This window comes from Bufo bufo, chromosome 2, assembly GCF_905171765.1.
Source record: "Bufo bufo chromosome 2, aBufBuf1.1, whole genome shotgun sequence".
Lineage (NCBI taxonomy): Eukaryota > Metazoa > Chordata > Amphibia > Anura > Bufonidae > Bufo > Bufo bufo.
Window position 1 is genome coordinate 352,872,851 of NC_053390.1, and position 14,918 is coordinate 352,887,768.

Sequence of the window (14,918 nt, forward strand, 5' to 3'; positions counted from 1 at the left end):
GAAAAACCTTCCACTCTATGAACTTCAGTACATCTCCTAAAAATACAGTAGGTGCCGGAATGGGAAGACTAGCTAGGACTGTTCTGTTGTCTTGCTGGGACAATGGTTGTAACACTCTCTTGAACATTGCCATGACATCTAGGAATAGAATTATCCAGTTCTATTTTCTCACTTCTGAATTAGGCAAGCCCCTTTCTTTGTTTTCTGGTAGAGTGTAAATTCACACACCCTTTTCCTGACACTGGACTAGACCTCTCTATCCTACAATCCCTGCTCAGAAAGACAATGACTTATTTCCTCAATAAGTGCTGGAGATTTCCTTCCATTCTTCTGGGAGTATGTAGGAAAGTAGAAGTCTGCATCTTTACTTAGTACAGATTTAAACCTATGACTACTCTGCTTCATATCCTCTTCGTGTACTCCGAGTCTGGCTTCTATGATCTTAACTTCTTTCTGCCTTTCCATCTGTTGGCACTGTGCTTCCATTTCAGTTTCTATTTGATAGCGCTATGTCTCCATTTCAGCTTCCATTTGGTGGCGCTGTCCTTCCATTTTACAGCGCTGTGCCTCGATGGCAGCTTCAATCTCAATTTCTGCTCTCTTGACAGCAAGTTGTTCAGTCAATTCCTTTCTTTTGGCTGAAATACTTGACTCTGATCACTCAAGTTCCTTTTTATACTTTGTTTTAGCCTTCCACGAAATGCCTCTAATGTATAATTTCCACTTATCATACAGTCGGGCAAAACGTCTCTTTTAATGCTGCTTCTTGCTCCAAATTTTCCAGCGTCTTTTGAGTCGGTTTTCTGCCACGTGATGAACGTCTTAGTTAATTTGTTTGGACTAGATTTGCTTGAGGCAAGACTAATGCTGCAGACTCTTCTATCTCAGACAGGTTCCCTTGCTCTTCCCCCTCTACTCTATCTCTGTATCCTCTAATAGTGGTATGGTAATACTAGGCTCAGACATTTTACTTTAAATGTTATAACAATCAATACGAATATTAAAAGGAACTTTTACTTTAAATGCAATATTGATAAATGCAGAAATAAATGACTTTCACTTTAAATCCAATAGAGTCCGTGTATTACAAACTGTCCTTTGTCTTTTATTCCTGAACACGAAAATATCTCTTTATGCCAAAACCTATGTGCAATGATAAGTAATAAAAGGAAAGCTCTGACCTTATTCTGAAGAGCAGGAACAAATGTCAGTCTTAAAGGAGACGTGTCTTTTCTTGCTGTGATGCGATGCCCTGTTCAGACTTGGGATACTCTGTGCAGACTTGGGATGCTGCAGGCGTTGGGCCTAGTGGCAGGAAAATAGCTGGCTGCAGTACGTGGTCTCTCCGCGGATATCGGTGCGGGCACTCTAGCTCTGGACTTTGGCCTCCCACCACGAGTCTCTTTCTCTCTAGGGAACGCAGGAGGTTTGGCGCTCTCTCTGACTATCTTGCCTTTGCTGTTATGCTACTTTAAGAGTCGGCTGCAGTTTGACTAATGCCCGCAGCTCCGCTGAGGTGCCTTTGCTTTCTGACTCAGGGAACAATTGCTGCATGGCGGTATATGCTGGCGCCCCGCTGCTCTAATGCGCGCTTTACTGTGCAAGTTGAGGAGCGCTATCACTTTGCCCTCTAAAGGTAATAGTTCCACTGTGGCAGGCGCAGCACTATGAAGTGGCATTAGAAGAATTTTGATATCTCTGACTTTTAGTCTAACCAGACTATTACTCTGATTCCTCTAGCGCCGTTCTATGGAAACAGTAGGTTTAAAGAGCACACCAAATGCTTGAAATAACTTCTTTATTAACTTCAACTTTTCTTCATATATAACACTGCCACCTCAGCAGCAGATAGTCCATGTACAAAACACGTGTTGAATAAAGTATCATAAAATGGCAGTATGCATAAGATGCTGGTTCAACTGTTTAATCTGTTCATTGAACATAAAATGGTGGATATATTTCTATCTTCAGTATCTGTACTCTCACTAAGTTATTTAAGCACTTTATGATCTCAGAGGTATATCTGAGGTCTGAACTACTGAATTTGGTCGCAATTTGCAGTATGCAGTTAGCAGTAACTATTAGCAGATTGGTTGAGTTTGATCTGGTTTGGTTGTGTGCAATTTGGATTGCAATATGGAATTTGAATTGTGAAGTTTGTAGTTTGCAATTGGTGTAACTGTAAGTAAACACATAAAACTGGCTCCGTATACAGTTCTAATCACTAAATTAACAGTAGAGACATTATATAACTGTTTTAAATACCTATTTTGGCCTCTCTGCTTCCATAAAAACACAGCTCTTAGTGGAGTGAATGTCTGTTCAGCTTATCTCCTCTGGTGTAATGATTCTAGCAGCTCCTGCTAGGGGAATTTCCCACACCAGCTGTGTGTGAGGCTGGCTGTGTAAGGCTAGCTAGGATTGGTCAAAACTCCTGCCCAGCAACAACAGTTTAAACTCTATGCTTTCTGTTGTTTCTGCTGTGTCATTGAGCTTACCTCACAGCCATATAATGAATCTTAAAGGCATATTATCTTTTCTGCTGCTGTGAACACAATATATAAATAGTTTTATTACATCCAAACATGAAGTAAGTCACTGTGAATAACTACTTTTGTCTTTAACACACAAACATAGGAACTGTATTAAGGTTATTGGCAGGTCTAGCTGTAAAAACATATAAGCTATATTAGCAACCTAGGACAGGTCTTAGCTAGCCAGCTACACCCCTTTTATCAGATGGTCTGGATGTTTCCTCCACTGCAGGGACTGATTTACTCATAATGGAATTTGAATTGTTTCCTCTAACGAGTCCTACCTTCTGTTTCAACACCCTAAGCAACCATTGCTGGAGAATCTGTGTCTGGAACGGTGCCCATTTTACTGTCGGGATGCATGATGTTAATGAGCCTAGTAGCCTCATAGCTTACCTGATTGTGCACACAGAGTGCCTTTGTAATTTTGAAACTTTGCTTATCCCAGTCACGTTCTAGGCAGGAAAAAAGGTTGTCTGAAGAGTGGAATCCAGGCGGGATGGACAGGGGTTAGATTTTTTTTCCAATTTATTACCCAGCCTGTTTGATACAGCGTCTGACAGGTTAGGAACAGATTCTTTTCTAGATTTTCTTCTGAGCTCACTACGATTAAAAGATCGTCCAGGTAGGAAATTAAGAAGTTCTGCCTTCTTAAGTGAGCCACTACTTCTAGTATTACTTTGGTAAACACCCTCATATTTTATGAATCTGTTCAGGCTCTTCAAGTTTATTATCAGACGAAATCCCCAATCATTTATTTTTTTACTTAAAAAAAATAAAATAAAAGAAATACATACTGTTGAATAATAACCCCTTTTTTGCTGTAGAAGAGGAACCGGGACAATAGCTTTTTGAGCCAACAGATTCAAAACACCTAGTTTTTCTTGTAAAACCGCCGATTTTTTAATTGGTGTTACTCTGAAAAAGTTTATGGGTGGAGGAAGACGAAAGGAAATATTGTAACCCCTTGATACAATATTTAGAACCCAAAGGTTTACTGTAATTTCTTCCGATTCTTTTATGAAAAATTTTAGTCTTCCTCCCACCTGAAATCTGGCGTCATTGTTTGGAAGATTCCACATTTTTGGGATTAAACAACCCTCTTTTCCTACTCTTCTGGCTTTTCCCACTGGACCACTGTCCTTCTCTGGTAGATCTTTTGGACTTGAAAGAACATTTGTTTAGCGGGGAAGAGATCTTTTAGAATCCATCGCCTTTTCTAAAATACTTTCCAAGTCCTGGCCAAACATCAGGTTACCATGAAAGGGCAAACTACATAGTTTTATCTTGGAACTGATGTCACCCATCCAAGATGTTAACCAAAGCGCCCTTCTGGTCACGACAGCTAATCCAGTTGTTCTTGCCGCCATCCTAACCGATTCCGCCGTGGAATCAGACAAGAAGTCCACTGCTTTTAATAAAAAAAATGGAAAGAGTCTTTTAAAAAGAGTCATAAGGACAACCATCCTTTAAGGGATCTAGCAACGGATGTGGCGGCTAGATTTGGTTAAAACAGCGCAGCAGCAGACTCGGGTTTACTTCAGACCTGAATCTACTTTCTTATTCATGGGGTCTTTTAGGGACCCCATGTCCTCAAAAGGAAGGGCATTTGCCCAATTTTGATAGTGACACATCAAGTTAATAAGGACTCCTCCTCTTAACTAAAGGGAAGATGACGTCTAATAGTTTTTGAAATGAATAACTTCCTATCTGGAGTCTTCCATTCCCTTTTTATTCATTCCTGCACGTTTTTTGTGGACAGGAAAAACTTTGTTTCAGCCCACTAAACATCTGATCCTGGACAGACCTATGGACCTTCTCATCCAAGAGATCCATGGTCACCCTGACCACTTTGAGTAACTCTTTTGTATCCTCAGAGGAAAAGAGAAAACTTTTAAATTCCATATCAGATCCAGAGGAATCAGAGTCCAGACTTTCTGAATCTGAATCCTGCTCTGAATCGGAGGATGAGGAACAAGAGTAACCCATTTTAGGTTCCCTATGCTTTGAGGTAGATGGACCAGGGATAATCATAGGATTTCTTTTTAGATAGGGCAGCATGCATCTCCTCTCTGATTACATCCCTTAATTCCTCTCTAATAGAAGGAAGCAGGTCCTTTGCCATATTAGTAGTACATTTTTTGCAGAGTTTTTTTTACTGTATGTATCAGGTAATTTTACTGAACATATCACACACCCTTCTTAATTTTTGGACTAGATTTAGCTCTCTGAGCACCATCCTCATCACTCTGCATGCATACAGGAAGAGAGGGAGACAGAGGCACAAGGGGGTTAGCATAAGTAAATATATACAGCATCCCCTCCCAAGTAGAAGTAACTTACAATAGTAGGCCCCTGAAAAGGTCTCCAACTGGCTTGTACCAAGTTCAGACATGCTGTCTGGCCCCTTAACCTCTGACCCCTTTAAATACCTCTCATCGGCAGACCTCAGATTACAGGCAACATCCGCCTTGATCCAGTGCCCCAATTTTAGCTCCGCCCCCTCAGCGTGCGTTCTGCATACCGGAAATACCTGCTGCAATGCACATGGACCACATCCAACTTCCGGTGACGTCATCGCAAGCACAGAAAGTATTACGTTGCGATGAGCTCTCACACGACTGGAGGAACTCCCCAAGTGTCCGGTCCGTACATGGACCTCCACACCCTGCGCACAGAGTGGGAGGTAAGGAGCAGGGTCCCCAAAGATTTAGCAGCACCGCAAAACCAAACTAGGGCACGGGTGCTGCCCGCCTCCCTCATGTGGAGAGGCATCCAAATTTTAAACCAGCCGCCTCTGCCTGCCTTACACAGAAGCAGACTCACAGAAAATGCCATGAGGATAATCCGTCTCCCACCTGGAGGGACAGAAAGACACTGAGGAGGAGCCGGAGGAGGGTCAAATTTATTCTTCCTGTCCCTACCTGGTTGGAAGCGGGTCATCTCTTATGGTATGCCGTCATGGAGGATAGAATGGAAATATATATAATTATTTTGAAGAAGAAATAGAAGTAAAAGAAATTCCATGGCTCCATTTGGTGAAAGAGAAAAGTCCCAGCAAGTGGACTGAAACGTTGCATGGGTGAATAAAGATATATATAGATAAACAGGGCACTCAAGGAAAGCTGTGACCATATATTGAAACAATGGTGGACTTTATTAATGATATAATCGATAAAACAATTATGAATAATATGATCGATAAAACAATTAAGAATGCAGTAGAATAAATTGCAGGTAAGAAGTAATCGACAGATGGAAATATTCGACAGATAAAAAATATATTCGGTTGACCAACTAAAATTCGATAGTCCAATATAATTTATCTTTGATCCAGTAGTTGTGAATATCCAAAAGACTTAATGTCGATAAATCTATTCGATTTGGTTTTATCGAGACTACAGTCTTGTGCTTAAAAGGTTATTCAATTTGTCGCGGCGGCGTCCTGCCTGGGCAACGTGGGTAGCGGTGACTCGCTACTGAATAGCTTGCAAGCAAATGTAGTCCATTACCTTTATATCGACCAAATGTTCGTCCGAAATAATCACAAGAGCCTTCAAGTGTACTCACTCCCAGGATATGCCTTTAGATGTTTGTAGCAATATTCAGTCAGGAGATTAAAGCCGGCTCTTTGCTCGGTTGTGGTCATTGTTACTAAGGTAAGTCCTTCAGTACAAAGATGGGGTGTAGCACCAGACGCGTTTCGGGGTCCAACCCCTTCCTCAGTGGTATGCTTCACCCCATACAAAACCCCTCTTTTATACTGAATGTTCCATGCTTAAACTGACCTCAATTGGATCGTCATATCCTGCTTGTCAATTTACTCAGGTGTTCTTCATTAAATCACAAACACAGAGTGAAAAGTCTTAGAGGAAAACTAAAAAGTGATTTTGCTGTCTTTTGCAATTCATCATATTTCTGCAATTTCATCCAAATGTGTATTACAAATTCCTGCATTCATTACCGCAAAAAATGCATCTAGGCACCCTGCGTTTTTGGTGCGGTATCTATGCGTTTTTTGCGTTTTCACTTAAACAAAGGCGCAAATTGCCCATCTTAACACACTAACAATAGTTAAAATAATAAGAACAATAAGAAATACCACTAAAAGTCTTGGTTACGACTTTAAGGGGGAAATATGTGACAGATTGAGTTAAAATGCACAAATATGCTAAAACTAACAATTTAAATGAAAGTTGATAAAAATGTGTATGTTAATACACATTTTTATCAACATTCATTTAAATTGTTAGTTTTAGCATATTTGTGCATTTTAACTCATTCACTGCTAGTCACTTTAGTTGAATAATCAATCTGTCACATATTTCCCCCTTAAAGTCGTAACCAAGACTTTTAGTGGTATTTCTTATTGTTCTTATTATTTTAACTATTGTTAGTGTGTTAAGATGGGCAATTTGCGCCTTTGTTTAAGTGAAAACGCAAAAAACGCATAGATACTGCACCAAAAACGCAGGGTGCCTAGATGCATTTTTTGCGGTAATGAATGCAGGAATTTGTAATACACATTTGGATGAAATTGCAGAAATATGATGAATTGCAAAAGACAGCAAAATCACTTTTTAGTTTTCCTCTAAGACTTTTCACTCTGTATTTGTGATTTAATGAAGATATACCTGAGTAAATTGACAAGCAGGATATGACGATCCAATTGAGGTCAGTTTAAGCATGGAACATTAAGTATAAAAGAGGGGTTTTGTATGGGGTGAAGCATACCACTGAGGAAGGGGTTGGACCCCGAAACGCATCTGGTGCTACACCCCATCTTTGTACTGAAGGACTTACCTTAGTAACAACGACCACAACCGAACAAAGAGCCGGCTTTAATCTCCTGACTGAATATTGCTACAAACATCTAAAGGCATATCCTGGGAGTGAGTACACTTGAAGGCTCTTGTGATTATTTCGGACGAACATTTGGTCGATATAAAGGTAATGGACTACATTTGCTTGCAAGCTATTCAGTAGCGAGTCACCGCTACCCACGTTGCCCAGGCGGGACGCCGCCGCGACAAATTGAATAACCTTTAAGCACAAGACTGTAGTCTCGATAAAACCAAATCGAATAGATTTATCGACATTAAGTCTTTTGGATATTCACAACTACTGGATCAAAGATAAATTATATTGGACTATCGAATTTTAGTTGGTCAACCGAATATATTTTTATCTGTCGAATATTTTTTATCTGTCGAATATTTCCATCTGTCGATTACTTCTTACCTGCAATTTATTCTACTGCATTCTTAATTGTTTTATCGATCATATTATTCATAATTGTTTTATCGATTATATCATTAATAAAGTCCACCATTGTTTCAATATATGGTCACAGCTTTCCTTGAGTGCCCTGTTTATCTATATATATCCTTGTTCCCTTATATTGAGTGAGTGGTCTCAATATACAGGAGCACCTGGTGTCATTTAGGTGTTCCTAGTGCGACATATTATCTATTTATTGCATGGGTGAATAAAGGACACAATTTCCTTCACCATATGGAGTTGCCGTGGAATTTCTTGTATATCTAGCAGGTGATTGTCAGAATCCATATGTGCTGGCACGCCGCACTATTTTTTTCTATTTCTTTTTTACTTTATTTTGCTTGGTGCTGCTCTTGCTCTAATATATACACTGCTCAAGAAAATAAAGGGAACACTTAACACAATGTAACTCCAAGTCAATCACACTTCTGTGAAATCAAACTGTCCACTTAGGAAGCAACACTGAGTGACAATCAATTTCACATGCTGTTGTGCAAATGGGATAGACAACAGGTGGAAATTATAGGCAATTAGCAAAACACCCCCAATAAAGGAGTGGTTCTGCAGGTGGTGACCACAGACCACTAGTGGTAGCATAAGACGGAGTCTACAACCCACACAAGTGGCTCAGGTAGTGCAGCTTATCCAGGATGGCACATCAATGCGAGCTGTGGCAAGAAGGTTTGCTGTGTCTGTCAGCGCAGTGTCCAGAGCATGGAGGCGCTACCAGGAGACAGGCCAGTACATCAGGAGACGTGGAGGAGGCCGTAGGAGGGCAACAACCCAGCAGCAGGACCGCTACCTCCGCCTTTGTGCAAGGAGGAACAGGAGGAGCACTGCCAGAGCCCTGCAAAATGACCTCCAGCAGGCCACAAATGTGCATGTGTCTGCTCAAACGGTCAGAAACAGACTCCATGAGGGTGATATGAGGGCCCGACGTCCACAGGTGGGGGTTGTGCTTACAGCCCAACACCGTGCAGGACATTTGGCATTAGCCAGAGAACACCAAGATTGGCAAATTCACCACTGGCGCCCTGTGCTCTTCACAGATAAAAGCAGGTTCACACTGAGCACATGTGACAGAGTCTGGAGACGCCGTGGAGAACGTTCTGCTGCCTGCAACATCCTCCAGAATGACCGGTTTGGCATTTGGTCAGTAATGGTGTGGGGTGGCATTTCTTTGGAGGGCCGCACAGCCCTCCATGTGCTCGCCAGAGGTAGCCTGACTGCCATTAGGTACCGAGATGAGATCCTCAGACCCCTTGTGAGACCATATGCTGGTGCGGTTGGCCCTGGGTTCCTCCTAATGCAAGACAATGCTAGACCTCATGTGGCTGGAGTGTGTCAGCAGTTCCTGCAAGACGAAGGCATTGATGCTATGGACTGGCCCGCCCGTTCCCCAGACCTTAATCCAATTGAGCACATCTGGGACATCATGTCTCGCTCTATCCACCGTCACGTTGCACCACAGACTGTCCAGGAGTTGGCAGATGCTTTAGTCCAGGTCTGGGAGGAGATCCTTCAGGAGACCGTCCGCCACCTCATCAGGAGCATGCACAGGCGTTGTAGGGAGGTCATACGGGCACGTGGAGGCCACACACACTACTGAGCCTCATTTTGACTTGTTTTAAAGGACATTACATCAAAGTTGGATCAGCCTGTAGTGTGTTTTTCCACTTTAATTTTGAGTGTGACTCCAAATCCAGACCTCCATGGGTTGAAAAATTTGATTTCCATTTTTTTATTTTTGTGCGATTTTGTTGTCAGCACATTCAACTATGTAAAGAACAAAGTATTTCAGAAGAATATTTAATTAACTCAGATCTAGGATGTGTTATTTTTGTGTTCCCTTTATTTTTTTGAGCAGTGTATAATTTTACACACACTTTTTTCAATATTGTCCATATTAATTTCTCTCCTTTTAAAAAACAAATCTTGAATGCACATACAGAATAAACAGAATTTACAGCATATTACCATCAAAAGGCCTGAAGCTTTATTTTAAGTTTTCCTTTTCATATTCTTAAACTATATACAAACATTGAAAATACAATTAAAAATGGACAACAGACCAAAATAAAATATAAAGCAAATCAGGGGAAAAAAAATAAATATATATATTAACTTTGCACAGAGTAAGGGCCGATTCACGCTGCCGTGATCGGCCTGGGAAACACGGTCCGTAGTAATTAATGATACAGTCAGTTTGTATCTGATCATGCCCTAAAGGCAGAACAACATTGAGGCCCATATGATCTTAGGCTTTTTTGTGCGTCAAATCAAGCAAAGGATTGAATCCCAAAACAGGGATGGGGAACTCCCTCTCCTGCATCAGGATCCAGTCCTTTATTTGGCAAAAATATAAATATTTCTACTATATTTACATTTTTAAAGAGACCTGCACATACAAGCCAAGCCCTAGAAAATACACCTCCTGATAGCAGGTACATAAAGATTTTTTAAAGACACATTTAGAGAGCATTTATACAGCGATATTAGTTTTACTTCCATATAGTTTTGCTAGAAATGAGAGCAACTTCTACCTGATGTTGGCAGGAGCTATACAAACTGTAAAGACATGCAGTTTACGGAGTCATATAAAGTGCTACAACTTGAGAGATTCAACCCAAGCAGAAGGGATTTATGACATTTATACATAGACAAATTTTTTTGTCACTTTTTGACCAAGCTACATGCTGCAGAGTTCAGACCATTTCTTTGGACTGTGTACATTAAACATTACAAGACATCTTAACATTAAGAAGAGACGTTGCTAGTAGGACCAGTAGGATCTGTTTTAGGGATTAGGGTTCTGTACATTAAAAGGGGTTGCGTCATCACAAACCTTGGAATCGTATCACTAGGATATTCCACCTCTCTGACCCACAGCCATCTCTAAAACGGAGCCTGCAAAGTAAGAGAGCAGCAGCATTCACTTCTATGGGGCCAATGGAAATGACCAAGCCAGCGCTCAGCCCTTTTCGGCACTCCTTCACTTTGCGGTCGCCTTTCTAGAGATAGGTGCTGGTCCCAGACGTGGTAGTGATATACCACCAATGTTTGAGATTACACAAACCCTTTAAAAAGGAGCACAAAATTAGAAAAACATGGCTGCTTTCTTCCAAAAACAGTGCCACTACTGTCAACTGGTTATATGTGGTACTGCAGCTTCGACCGATTCAGTGAGGTTGATCTACAATACAAGATTATACATGGAGATATGTGGTGCCGTTTCTGGAAGATAACCCAGATATTATCCTAATCATTCACAACCAGAAGTGTTAAAGCCACTTAATAAACTCAACATGCCAAACTACCAGGAAAGTAATCCTTCCTTATTCAGCACGGCAGTATATTGGTCTTTTATAATTTAACACTTAACTGACAAGTTCTCTGCATTACTTTTTCCCCCCCTGGTTATAAAGGGTAAGATGTTGTGTGCGCAATATCTAGAATGTTAGAACAATAGAGAGAAACGGACAAAGGAAAAACTTGCTTAGTTGCCCAAAGCAACCAATCATATTTCCACTTTTTCCACATATTTTCCATTTCGTTGCCATGGGCAACTAAGCCAGTTTTCTTTTAAAATATTTTTGATAAATCTCCCCAGTGTTACCTCTGCATCATGATAGAAACTGTCTATTTAATGGTCATAAAATTTTAAATATAATAAAAAAAATTGGCAATGTTTTCAAGACAACAGGTAATAACTCAAGGCAATAACTGCCATGTACTGCGTTTTTTAGCCAGCCCCACACCATGGACAAGCTACAACGCCACTCAACACGTCCACAGGAAATCCACTTGCTTTTTACCGCTTATGCATTTTTTTTTCCTAGTAGAATTACATTTTTTTTTTCCTTTTTTGATCATTAGTGACATGACCTATTTCTTTAGAAATGCTTAACAGCAGTGAATGCATATAATATTAAAAAGATATAGTAATCACACATTGAAAATGGGAAAAAATTAAGCCAAAGTCATTTCATGGCATGTTAAAAATAGTGCAGTGGCCTCATCAATTTATGAATTGGCAGGACCAAGCTGATGGATTTTTCTGACATTTTCATATGACATGCCAAAAAAACAACTTCATTAGGATTTTCCCTTTAAGTAGTCAATGTTCTCATATGTCCTTATCCTATACCATCTGTTATTACACAGCCAGGCATTTTACCATCAGGCATTTAGGTTCTTTAAAACTTAGGGGTTTACACTTATTTTACATATATAGTGCTTTATATTCACTTGCTGTCCCTAGCAGGGCTCATAATCTAAATTCCCGATCAGTATTTTAGATAAATAAGTAAACCGACCGTATTATTGCCAGGGAAGCGTTCATTAGAGGAGTCATTTTACTCATAAAACAGAGTCTGCAGCTCGGGGAAGAAGCAAACATGTGGAGGACATGCTACATGACCTTTCTTGTAAAGCAGACATTGCGTTATTGTTTGCGATATGAAGCATGGATCTCCTTTTACCACTTTTCCAGTGGGACCAGCAGCACCATCTCCAAGGAAACAGTTTCCGACCAAGTTGACGGAATTTACGCCGAAACCTCTTGTTGATCCAGAAGTAAACAAAGCAGTTAAGGAAGCCATTTCCACTTGGTAGCCACAAGGACACAAATTCTACCCACTCAGGGACTCTCTCATGGGTAATCGCTGGTAAAAAAATAAAAAAATAAAAGCGTAAGATATTTGCAGGAACAATTTTGTGTATATTCGATTAGCTATAAAACCTCCTATGTGTTCCGATGATAGTGTTTAAACCAACAGTATTTAGGGGTTCATGCAAACAGCAGAGCAGTGTGCATGAAACCTGTGCAGTCATACCTCAATTTGTTTTTTCATGGATTTCATATGAAAAAGTGAGGAAAAAGCCTCTATACAAACTCAGAGGTACAATACCAGCCCACACAAAGCTATGGGCCAGGAATCCTAGACCCAAGCAATGCAAAATTCTGTATTCGGCCTTAGGCCACTTTCACACAGGCCCATTGCGGGTCATTTATGCACTAGTATTGAAGGGTATGTGAAGTGTCTGGAATGGAACGGTATTTGCAGATGAGTAATTTGGATGACAGGTCTTGTGGTTGAATTTGTGCTAAGTAAATTGCAGGTTTTTACAGAATAAATGCTGACAAGTCAACATACTTTTCTCTTAAAAGGCATTATCAGGCTACAGATCTGGATGAGCCATTGCCTAGGATAGGTCATCAATATCAGATGGTGGGGGCCCGATACCCGTCACCCCCACCAAAAAACAGTTTCTCGGCAGCCACTGGAACTAATGAAATGGAAACAGACTGCTCCATGCTCTGTGCTGTGGCGATACTGGGTTACTGCAGGTCAGCTGAGCTGTAGGATCCAAGCATGATCACTACACAGTGAACGGAGCCTTCTACTTCCACTGATCAACTAGCCTAAGGATAGGTGATCAATATCTGTAGCCCAGAAAACCTCTTTAATTAATAATGAATTATCGGCACATTTTATATGCTGGATACAGGAATGAACATGACATGGAGGGAGATCATTCCAAATAGTGTTTTACTATATTAGGGGTTCCATTATGTTCACTAGGTACAGTACAGGTTTTATCTTGGGTTACATTTCTTTAGTCTCAAAAAAAGAAAGAACTAAAAGGTTGACTCAAAATTTGTGAAGCAAGACATACGGAATGATCAATTAATTAAACTATATTATGGGTCTTACCATTATACAGGATAGTGATCATGCATGGTGCCCAACATGCGTAGAATACACAGACTACTGGAACGAGGACCCTGGATGCAGCATCTCCCTTCCGCTGTCCCTTTTCTCCCCCTTCCTTGGGTGTATACAGACTGCTGTTTATTTCGAACAGTTGAGTTGATGTTACATTTTCACACACTGTGGAAATTTCCAGTTTGTGGTTTCTGTTAGCCAAGCACACACTCATCCGTCTGCTCTGCTTTCTTGCCACCAGCCACAGTCGAAGGTTGGCAAATGTGACTATAGCTGAGCAAGGGAAAAAGATAAAGGTTGTGAGGAGTAGAGAGTAAATCATATTGCTGGCATAGTCTGGGTTACAGATAAGAGAGGCCCGGGAAAAATAGACATGAATTACTCTTCCACCAGGGATGGAAATCGGAAACAAGAAGATTGGTGGCAACAACCAAGCTGCAGCAATCAATAACTTGACCCGGCGGCGGCTCATTACCCTGTTGTAGTGTAGAGGAAAGAAAACTGCTACATAGCGTTCCAGACTAATGGTTGCCAAGGAGTAGATTGACGAGGCAAATACAGAAGAATTGATGAAAGCTACTACGTGACAATATGACCCGATAGTAGAGTTGATATCATCTTCATCACCAGGCTCCAGAGCAATGCTGCCATACAGATTGAGTGGGACCACTATTATGGCCAATGTGACATCTGTGCCGGTCAAGGAGATTAGAATATAGCGACTGTTACTGGACCAGCCAGAAACAGATGAAGCAATGACTAAAAAAACAAAAAAGTTCCCCAAGATGATAAGACAGGCCAGGGCTGTGATGATTCCCATTTTCAGATCATGGTTACCATCAGAACACAACAAACTTTCATCCATGTGCTCCTGAGCCATCTCTATGGTGCTTGCATTCCATGTGGATATGTTTTTCATGGTCCTGAGCAAAATGGATAGCATAATTGCAGCAGTGACAGTTTGGGGCTAGGAGTTCAGAAGATGGATTCACACCCTACAAGGAAGATATGGATGAATACCATAATCATATCAGCAGTCACTATAAAAATACTCCAAGTAGAAAACACAAATGCTAGGGCAGTGATCAGCAATCTTTGGCACTCAAACCATTATGAAACTACAACTACCAGCATGCACACTTCCATAGAAGTGAGTGAAGTGTGCTAGGAGTTGTAGTTTCAGAACAGTTCCAGGGTTGGGACCCACACCTATCTCCAGAATGGGGAGTTCAAAGTGCCCTCCATTCATCACTGTGCGAGTTATGAAAATAACCAAATGAGCGCACTTGGCTATTTTTGGAGGTCTCATAGGGGTGAATGGCGAATGCACCATACATGTATGGTCACCACTCCATTCACCACTATGGGGCTTCCA

General features: G+C 40.9%; 1 protein-coding gene across 1 annotated transcript; it reads right to left on the reverse strand.

Annotated features, from left to right (window-relative positions):
- Positions 1-12,173: 12,173 nt before the first annotated feature.
- On the reverse strand, positions 12,174-14,492 carry LOC120991522 (D(4) dopamine receptor-like). Its single transcript, XM_040420320.1, has 2 exons — positions 13,532-14,492; positions 12,174-12,478 (listed from the first exon to the last, which is right to left on the reverse strand). Exons 1-2 carry the CDS (start codon positions 14,484-14,486, stop codon positions 12,174-12,176), a joined length of 1,260 nt encoding a protein of 419 aa, XP_040276254.1. The 5' UTR covers positions 14,487-14,492.
- Between the last annotated feature and the right edge of the window lie 426 nt (positions 14,493-14,918).

Bases quoted from the DNA above. Each gene is read 5' to 3' on its own strand.
- LOC120991522 (XM_040420320.1), bottom strand. From the start codon at position 14,486: ATGCTATCCATTTTGCTCAGGACCATGAAAAACATATCCACATGGAAT. The intron at 12,479-13,531 runs GTAAGACCCATA...TTTTTTTACCAG, and splicing joins GATCACTATCCTGTATAATG to CGATTACCCATGAGAGAGTC.